The sequence below is a fragment of the Molothrus ater genome, chromosome 20, assembly GCF_012460135.2.
Source record: "Molothrus ater isolate BHLD 08-10-18 breed brown headed cowbird chromosome 20, BPBGC_Mater_1.1, whole genome shotgun sequence".
Lineage (NCBI taxonomy): Eukaryota > Metazoa > Chordata > Aves > Passeriformes > Icteridae > Molothrus > Molothrus ater.
In genome coordinates, this window is record NC_050497.2 from 7006305 (window position 1) to 7016546 (window position 10242).

General features: G+C 52.2%; 1 protein-coding gene across 2 annotated transcripts in view; it reads left to right on the top strand.

Annotated features, from left to right (window-relative positions):
* The window catches only part of PLPP7 (phospholipid phosphatase 7 (inactive)), a 22931-nt gene extending 17211 nt beyond the window's left edge, over positions 1-5720 (top strand). For both annotated transcript variants that reach the window (XM_036393961.2, XM_036393960.2), the window contains one exon: positions 4872-5720. In XM_036393961.2, coding sequence (XP_036249854.1) covers positions 4872-5236 — 365 coding nt within the window. In that variant the 3' untranslated portion in view covers positions 5237-5720. The remainder of the gene's footprint in view (positions 1-4871) is intronic.
* Positions 5721-10242: the final 4522 nt, after the last annotated feature.

A 10242-nucleotide genomic window follows, 5' to 3' on the forward strand; every position in this document is an offset into this window, starting at 1 on the left:
GCTCTGGGAGGCTGAGTCCAGCTTGTGAGTGTTTCTGATCCCGAGCTCACAGGCTGGGCTCTGGAGAGCAGCCCTGGCTCATGCAGGCAGCCCCATGTGTGTGGAGTCACGTGGATCTGGGCTGCAGGAGCAGATGAGGCCAAGGGCTTTTTTGGCTTTCTCCTCTTTTCCTCCCCCCCTGCCCCTAGAACTGCACCCAGGTTGTTTTTCAGCCGTGGTTTTGATAACATGTTTATATAAACACCCCAGCTGGAATCTGCCTCCCTCCCTGGAGACACTGCCTGGCTCCAACCTGGAGCAGACCGTGTCCCCAAGGGTGCTCACACCATCCTCAGCCTCTTCCAGCCTTAAGGGACAGCAGCAGAGATGCCACCCTGGGGACAGAAAGGACCTTATGGTGACAGGGGACACCCAACTGCTTCAATTCCTTTTAAATACAAGCTTTGGGGTTTGCTTTGGTTGTGCTGCTGATGGTTCAGGTTTGTCCTTGTGCCCAGCCTGCACAGGGCTCCTCTCTGCTCACCTCTCTGCTCCTAATGGGCTCCTAACATTTGGTGGTAGGAGCAAGGTAGATAATTGTTTTCCTTTCCTTATTAATAGATATAAAATGCCTGCCCAGGGGGCTCACTTTCAGCTCATTTACTGTGCATCTGATGCCAGATGTTGGCTTTTTACAATACCAAGGTGATCTCTGATGCTAAAATTGTCACAGGCAGGACAAGACTTGCTCTTTGGTTTTGTGTTTTAAGGAAATTGTAGATGTTAATGTAGGATTTGGGGACATGGTGGTTTTGTGTTGGAAATCTGAAGGATTGTTTCCCTTAACACCAGGTCAACAGGGAAATTCCTGATTTTTTTCAGAAAAATGTGAAAGGAGCAAGAATGGGTGAGAGCTAATCCTTCCTTTAGTCTCAAATACAGCACTACCTGGATTTTACATCCAGTGATGCCTCTGGTTTAAATCCAGTGCTACCTGGCTCTGGGGTAAAAGGCATGATGAAAAAAATGCTTCACATTAAAATTTCTTGCTCCTCTCATCTCAGCCTCAGTCAGGTGGCACTCTGCCATCCCTGCTGTGCTTTTGACAGCCCCAGGGTCCCCAGAGAGCAGCCAGTGCAGGCTGCAGGCTCCTTTCCACGGGCTCTCCTGGGGCTGTGTTTGCTCCAGCCTCGAGCCAGGGCAGCCTGGAGGATTTGCAGGGCTCTGTGAGGCACCAGGCAAGGACAGAGCGAAGGTGGCGCTGCTGATTCGCAGGTGGCAGGTGCAAGGCTCAGGGGCTTGGGGTCCAACAGCAGGAGCAGTCCCCAGTGCAGTGACACCCACCTGCAGCTGGAGCACCCGATAGAGTTAACCCCTCAGTGCCCGCCTGAGGAGGGAGGATTTGATGTGCATTGAGGGGAGGAAGGAAGTGAGCCAAGGTCTGAGTGGGAATGTAGGTCATGGGATGGGGAGGGAATAGGGCTGGGCATGGGGCTGCTGGGCAATGGCACTGTCTGTGGCTGTTCCTGAAGGATGGGGCTGCTGGGCAATGGCACTGTCTGTGGCTGTTCCTGAAGGATGGGGCTGCTGGGCAATGGCACTGTCTGTGGCTGTTCCTGAAGGATGGGCCCTTGGCAGCAGCACTGCCTGCTGAATTCACCCTGCCAGCAGCAGGAGAGGCAAGGGGAACAGCAGAGACCCAGCACTGGGAAGGGGAACAGGAGACACTGGGAAGGAGAACAGCAGAGACCCAGCACTGGGAAGGAGAACAGGAGAGACACTGGGAAGGGGAATAGCAGAGACCCAGCACTGGGAAGGAGAACAGGAGGCACTGGGAAGGGGAACAGCAGAGATCCAGCACTGGGAAGGAGAACAGGAGGCACTGGGAAGGGGAACAGCAGAGATCCAGCACTGGGAAGGGGAACAGCAGAGACCCCAGGGCAGTGGGACCCCCCACGCCTCAGGGGCCAGGGCTGGCTGCTGGGGCTGTTTCATAAAGAAATCTCCATGAAAGGAATGGAAAGTGCAAGGGGAAGTGACAGAAAAAGCACCAGACGAGGGATTTTCTGTGGTTTTTTTTTTTCTTTTAACGGCAAATTAACCCCTGGTTTTAATGCTGTCATGCCTTCCCATCCTGAAATGTGGGCAAACGAGGCTTTTTGCTTTCTGTGCATCATTTGACGAAAATCAAAGCTAGCAGTACTGAAGGCCCATTTTATTCATCTTCTGAATGAAAGGATTATTAGAGCTGCTCTTTGGCTTGTTCTCCATGCCCTGAACACCTCCATGCACACATGCCTGCATCCCTTGAGTTGCCCTGACATCACCTTTGACCGTAAAAAAATATTGCCAGTGCAAAACACTGACAGGCAATGGTGAACACCACACATTGCTAAAGCACATGGCACTTGTGCTGCTGATCCACGGGCAGGTTTGGTGGGGAATGGTCTCTAGGGAATTTATTGAACACCGTGGAGGAGACACTGGGATCTGTTGGGGTGCCCAGACTCATTCTGGAGCCCTGGCTTGGCTTCTCAGCAGTGCAATTGGTGCTGACTTCAGCAGAGCAGCTTGGGCCAGAGCCTTATCTTGGCAGCACTGGTGCATCATCTCTCTGATGCTTCTGGGTTCCCGAGAATTTGATGAGTCTGGGTTCCCGAGGGAGCATCGTGGAGCTTCAGTTTCACACAGTTCTCATCCAGGGTGAGATGGGGCTGGTGGGAAATGCAGCTGATGAGCTCTGAAAATCCTCTCCTGAAGCACTTTGCTGGATCAGGGCTGTCTGGGGTCACTTAATGGGGTGAGGAGCTGGGCTGGGGTGATTTAGGAAGCCCAGCATGAGCAGAGCCCTGTGTAGCAGGGCAGCCCTGCAATGGTCAGCCAGGCCTGGGCTCACAGCATTTGACCTTAACAGGGAGCCAGGGTGAGCGGCTGCTCCAGGGCTCCACAGCCTGTCTGAAATCCCTCCCTCCCTTCCTCCCCACAGCCAGCCTGTCAAAAAAAAAAAAAAAAAAAAAAAAAAAAAAAAAATCAGCAAATTGCAGACAACCACTCTGCTGAATGTGGGGGTCCTGGTGGGCTGCAGAGCTCCCCCTGCTCTCTCCCTGCCTGCTGGTCACATCCAGCAGGAGCTGGGCAGTCCCTGCTTGTCCTTGTGCTACTAAACCCTCTGGTGTGACTGGTCTCCTTGCAGCCCCTTGCCAGCTGCAGCCTCAACACCTTTGTTCAGGTGCCACCCACGAATCTTTGCTCTGTGTCAATCTCCTGCTTTTTGTGTCTGTCCTGGGTTCCTGCTGCTGTCCATGCCAGGGAGGAGCTGGTGCCCAGATCTTTTCCTCTGCTCTATCTGCCCTCCACCCCAGGGCGTGCATGACCCACCTGCTGTCCCATGCAAGATCCCTGCAGATGAGGGAGAAAAGCAGTCTGCCATAAGGAGAGGGTTCTGCCAGGATAAATACCAGCCCCTTCCCAAAGCAGTGCTGTAGCTGGGGGTGGCACACAGGGAAGGTGGGTGAGCAGAGCTGCTGTGACAGCTCCTCACTTCCAGCTCCTGCCAGGTGCTGAGCAGGCAGGTGGAGCTGCCTCCCATGTGCCATCTCATTTCCCATCCCCACCACCACCACACTCCCATCCATGCTCCTGAGTCCTTGTCAGCTCTCAAGGAATGGTCTTTACCAGGGCCTGGGAACCAAACAAGTGCCCCTGGCATTCCTGCTGAGGGAGCAGGCTGTGCTGGTGATGGCAGATACGTCCTTGTCATTGCTGCAGGGAGCTGAGATCAGCTCTCTGACTAATTAGGAGGGTTGGGGAAAAGCAGATGAGGGGATTAAAGAGAAATAAAATTGATGCTAGGAAATAGAAATGACAGTACCTGTCGGCTGGGACGAAGCGGGTGGGCTGAAGAGGAGGGGGATGTAGACAAGTGCTGATGGGTTTCACTCCTGAAGCTGTTAAGGAAGAATGTTGGTTTGGTGTAGAGAGCTGCAGCTGCAGGTGCCTGTGCCATCACCAGCCTGGGTTTGCTGGGGTGGGAGGTGTGGTACCCCCAGTGCATTTGCACAGGGAAGGGGCTGTGTGGGGTGACTTCAGGCAGAAAGTCACAGGGAGGAAGAGATGAGCAGAAACAAGAAATGGCTTGTGGGTGTTTGGGGCTTTGGCAGAGGAAGAAGGATGGGTGGGGGGTGTCTAGGAGGATGTCACCCACCCTCCAGCACACCATGGTGCTGTTTCTAACACAGGAGCCCATTTTTCTTTATTGTTCCCCTTGGCTCCCTGGCTCCTAATGCTCTTTTCTTAGTGAAATCTGTCAGCATGGTGAGAAATCTGTCAGCATGGTGTGATCCCCTGGCTGCTCTGGGCAGGAGGAGGTGATGGGCTTGGGAGAGGACAAGGCATAACCCTAGAAAGTGCTGTGGGGCACCTCTCCTCCAGCAGGCTTCTCACTGCAGCCTGGTCAGCCTGGCAGGGACCTTGCTGCACGAGGTTTCTAAAGCACGAGGTGGAGGCAGCAACAGGAACACCAGAGTGGTGGTTTGAGGGCCAAAACAGTTTCAATTTTAGCTGTGCCAGTTGCTCTCTTCCTGCCCAGGTGGGTCGCTCACCGCTGTGGTTTGGGGCTCTCCTCTGTCAGATGGTGACAGTGGTATTTGCCTCCTCTGTCAGATGGTGACAGTGGTATTTGCCTCCTCTGCGGGCAAACTGGAAGGGTTGATCAACATTTGGGTGGTGACCTGAGGATGGGGAAGCTGTGTACAGCTGCACCATGGACATCTGACCAGAACCAAACACAAATTTTTATTTAAAGACCACGACAACCCTTTAATGTTATGCCTCGAAAATTGCCCTCAACTCTTCTGCCTCTCACTGTTCCCTCTGTGTCTCCTGTTTTGTAGCCCTGCTCCTGGACATCATGATTGTGGCAGGTCTGCAGAAGCTGGCCAAGAGGAAAGGCCCCTACGACATCAACCCTGGCCTGTTGGACTACCTGACCATGGACACCTACGCCTTTCCCGCCGGGCACGCCAGCAGGGTGGCCATGCTCTCCAAGTTCTTCCTCAACCACCTGGTCCTGGCCATCCCTCTCCGCATCCTGCTGGTGCTCTGGGCCCTCTGTGTGGGCCTGTCCCGCGTGATGATCGGGCGGCACCACATCACCGACGTCCTCTCCGGCTTTGTGTTCGGCTACTTGCAGTTCAGGCTGGTGGAGTTGATATGGATGTCTTCCAACACGTGTCAGATGTTGATATCCATCTGGTGAACACGGAGGACTTGGAAGCTAGAAGATACTTTGAGAGTCCCCCCCCGCTCCCAGTATTTTCTACGTGTTGTTTGTTGGAAGCAGTTGTAACTTCCATGAGTAGTGGTGTTTTCTAATGTCGCTTCCCCACCTTTTAAAAACAAAAAAATTTCTTGTAATGGATTGGGTTTTAGAAATCAAGGGCCATACCTGTGTTTTGGCCATATTCTCAAGCTGTGTTTGGACAGCAGCCTAATTAAGCTTTACAGGTGAGAGAAATGAGCTCCATGTCTGCCTTCTTTAGGTGGTTCACATTGGCACCTTGGTATGTCCTCAGGATGGGCAGTGCCTGAGAGCTTCCTGAGAACACATTTGTGAACTTTTTAGAGGATAAATTATTTTGGCCACAGTGCTTTTTTTCTTTTTGTAAAACCAGCAGTTGTGTCTTGTACAGAGTCAGGACACTGCTGGTGCTTTACAGATAATAAATAATCATAAAAATCCTGCCCTGTTTGGTTCTTATCATGAGGGAGGGGAGAAGACGAGTCCAGTCTGGCTTTGAGATATACATTCAGCATGGAGCAGGTCCTGCAGTCTTGCTGCCCAAGGGGATGCAAACTTTTGCTTTGGGTGGGATGGGCCTAGGTGGGTGCTCAGAACACTGAAGGAAAACCTCTTCTGTGAGGGTGCATGAGGAGTTTTTGGTCTGGTAAGGGAGACATAATGCCCTGACATGGTGCTGTTTCTTCCCATTATTGACAAGTGGCCTCCTTGAAGCCTGGTGGATCCTTATCCAGGTGATGGCCATGCTCAATATGCTGTCTCCTAAATGGATCCCCCCCCTCAGAACTGCCATAAGAAAAATCCCATCTTTTGAACAGAATGTTCCAGTTCTCCGTGGTCTCGCTGTCTCCAGAAGACAGTTTGATGCTTGGCAGGTGATGGATACTATCAGACATCTTTCCTAACTGGAAGAATCCTGCAGAATGGAGGGGTCCTGTCATCCCTGTCCTCCTGTGGATCCCAAGGAAAATTCACCAGGCTTGCAAGGCCAGGGAGGAGTCAGCTGGGTCCTGTGCTGTCACCTGGCCCTGCGCGCTGGGAGGCCTCTTCCTCCAGGGGCTGGTGAGAAGAAGACATTCAGCTAATGACTGTTGCAAGCTGCTGACATTTGTTGCTCTTTGATGATTAATATGAAAAGAAGCTAAACAGAAAATCTATCCCTGGCATGTGTCTCCAGCTGGGATGTCAGCACAGAGCCCTGGGAGCCGCTGGCTTCCCGCGCTGCCGGCTCCGAGGCGGGAGCAGGAGCGTAGTGAGGGGGGCATCCATGTCCTTCCAACACAAGCCTCCCACGGAGCTCACAGATGAGCTGTCCCCTGGGAAGGGCCTGTCACCGAGCGTGTTGGGAAGGGGGAGAGCTCAGGGTTGTCCCTGGAGGCTGGAGCAGCAGCAGGCAGAGCAGCGGGGGCGGCAGGTGCTGTCCTGCTTCCCTCCTGCTGCTGTGTGTGGGAGCAGGGATGTGCTACCCTCCCGTCAGGGTTTTCCTTTGCCAGCCTCCTTCTCCTGCGAAGATTTCTGTGAAGAAGTGAGCTGTGGTGCTTTTTCTTCCCTCCAGGCATTATTACACGTGCAGAGTTTATCCTCATCCCTAGCAAGGATGGCAGCACGTTCTGAGCTCCGACTGTGGGGGATGCACCCATGTGTGGCTGGAGGTGACAGGTTCCTGAAGGGGCAGGGAGCAGGGGTTGCCTTTTCTCCCATGCCTTTGTGGGAAACTCTCACTTTGTAGCTCCAGAATTTACTGAACCTTTGCAAATAGATTGGATGATTCTTCAGCCGTGTCAGCAGGTCCAGGTTTCCTTGCACTTGTGCTGTCTTCTCTTGGAATATCCAGGGTGGCAGAATGGCTTTGTAGGAGTTGCTCCTGATCTTTGCTGGTGTAATCAGGAGAGCATGGCCTGGAGAAGCTGCCACTGTGGGTTAGATCAGCTGAGCTGGTCTCATCCCAGCAAAGCAAGGCAGCAGAGCAGGGGGAGGTGAGCTGGGGCAATTCCCAGGGGTAGTTGGGATTCACAGGCTAGGGCTTTCTCCCACAGAGAGTTTCTCCAGGGAATCTTCCTCCTTAGCTCACCTGCAGCCTGTGCCCTTTATCCCTCAGAGTACTTCAATACCCTCAGCAACTGAAGGGAAGATTTTGGGAGACCTTGCACAAGATGAATGTGGATTTGGGCACAGAGGCACCAGGAGAGGCCTGGCAGAGCCTTGCCTTAGCCATGGCTGCCCTTCCAGCAAGCCAGGACATTCCTGATCCCTCTCTCCCTGCCTGCCACACTGAAGGTACTGCTTAGAAACAACCAGCATTGCTGTGGAGAAAAACAGCTTCTGTCTCTATAGCAACAGCAAGGGATGGTGGGTGCCTGTCCCCTGTCCCTGTGAGCTGGAGCAGGACACTGGGGCTGCTCTGTGCACATGGCAATGTGGGGAGACAAAAAGCCAAATGGTTTGAGCTCCTTCAGGATTGTCCAGGAATGTGAGTGTTTGGCCTGAACCTTCAGATCCCCAAATTCAGGCCTGTGAGGTGTGGGAGGTCCTTCCAAGCCAAGACCTGTCCAACCAGAAGGAATGAAGAAGTCCTGACCATGGCATCTTCAGCCTTTCAGTTCATCTAAGAGATTAATTAAGAAAATGGCCAGGAGGAGACAAGTGCAGTGTGTGGGCTGGGGACTGCTGCCATCAGCACTCCATGGTGCCACTGGGAGAGTCTGTAATGATGAGTTTGTGTGTGATCCTGCAGGGGACAGTGAAAGGCCCCTCCTCCTCTTACCCTAATGCTGATTATGCTCAGCAGCAAAAAGAGATTTTAATTTATTAAATTCAAAAAAAAAAAAAAAAAAAAAAAAAGGGTTCCAGGGCCAGTAGCAAATCTGGATTATATCTTCGGGCATATGTGGCAATCACGCCTGGGGTGTTTAGTTCTCCTCTCCTCAACCTAAGCTGGTGTTTTTTCCCTGACAAGCTGTTTTGTCCATTTGTGGCTGGGACTGTGCTGAAATGAAGGCAGGACAAATCCTCTCCCACGTCAGGGCTGTGCTGCCCTCCCTGCCGTGGCAGGATCCTCTCTGTCCCCCAGGACTCACTCATTGTCTGTGTCCTTCCCAGGATGAGGCAGCTGAAGGGGAGGGACCTGTGGGACATGGTGGAGGGTGGGTTGGCAGATTTGAGGATTGAGGGGAGAATTAGAAAAGCTCTAGTTCACCCCAGGCTGGGTTTTCTTGGGCAAACACACTCTTTTTGTTCAGTCAGGATGTCTCTGAGGGGGGTGAAAGGACCCATGGGTTTATCTGGCTTCCAGGAGCTCAGTGCAGGAGCCCCAGCTCTTGTCACAGCCCTGGCACTGCTCTCTGCAGCACCAAACCCTACAGGACATCCCTGGCAGCCACAAACTCACTTTTGAAGATCTAAGGGTTTCATTCCAATTAGAGGGAATCACCTGCATGGTTTTCAGTTAGGATTTTAAATTAGAGTACTAATTAACCATGTAATTTCCAGTTTAATATATTGGGCAAAGCCTAAGGAAATGGGACAGTGTCTCCCCTTCACACATATATATTCCAGAGGGTGCTGCAACACAAAAGATACGTGAACACAGATGATGCCTTTTATGTGATTTTGGTCTAATGAACCAGAGATGCAGCCAGTTCTTGCCTGAGCACACTGGACTTCAGGCAGAGACATGGACAGGCAGGCTGCAAGGTGGGAACAGGTGACCAGAGAGGTGTTTTTCTCTGCTGTTGTCCCAAGTGCCTGGCTGCTGTGCCCGTGTCTGCAGACAGTGCTCGATTTAGGGATGATGCTGGGGCTCTGCCCCCCAGACAGGCAGGGATGGGGTTTTTCATTCTGTGCCTCGCTGGGAGCAGCAAAGATCTCGGTGCTCGTTGGTTCCCCAGGACACAGGAGTCAAAGCGGATTAAAGGTCCCTCGGCTGATCACATTTATTTCATTATTTGAGTGAAATCCCTTGTAAATACCGCCTCCCTCCCCTTTTCTTTTTATAAAAATAGAAGGCACGAAAGAATTGGAGATTTAGGAAAAGTTAATCACAGGAGTCGCTTGAAATCCATTAACCTCACACAGCCTGAGCGGGGCTGATCCGTGCTTGAGCCCTGCTGCAGAGAGGAGATGCTCAATGGCCTGGGGGGGCCCCAATCCCGCCAAAAAAGAACTTTCCCTGAAAAATACCTGGTTCTTAGCAGGCTGGGTGGTATTACAGCCTTTGTTCACAGTCTGGCCATGATGAAGTGCTAATTGCAGTGTTGGAACAAACTGGCTGAAGCTCCCAGGGGGCTCCAGAGCTCTGGGATCACGTGTGGGAACCCTGCAGCAGATGCTGCTGGCCAGCCTGTGGGCTCAGGGCCATTGGAAATGCCAGTGCTCTTCCCTTTTCACTGTGATTCCTCTGAGCTTCTCTGGAGGATGGGACTTGGGCTTTGCAGAGGGATCTATCACAGTTTTTCTAACAAATTGCAAACAGGTGCAGCTGGTTTCCATTCCTCAGAAATTGCCCTTGCCCTGAGTCCCATCCCTCCAATATCCCCATGCCCTTGGGACTCTCTCTGATTTCCTCTCTTCTCCCAGGACCAGCAGTTTTGTGCAAGACCATCAGTGCTGGTAAGCCAGACCTGCAGAAATTAATTAAATGAAAAGCAATGGGAACAGAGGCTGAGAACTAAAATGATGGATGTTCATGAAACACTTGCCCAGAGCCCAAAGTGCTCTGGGCATTCGGTGATGTTTGCTTCCAGCCAAGGAGCTGTGCAATAGTTAAACACACTCAATGCAGTGTGATTAAAGAATCAGCCTCTGGTATCTGGGTGGTGCCTCTCCATTGCAATTTGCACCTTGGAGCTGCCAGCACTGGTTTGTCATGGATTGCTTCTCCTGGCTATGGGGGGCTTTATTTGCTTTAAATCCTAACCCTTGAGTTGTGTATTAATAGCACAGTAATGCGTCGCCTTTGTGTCCAG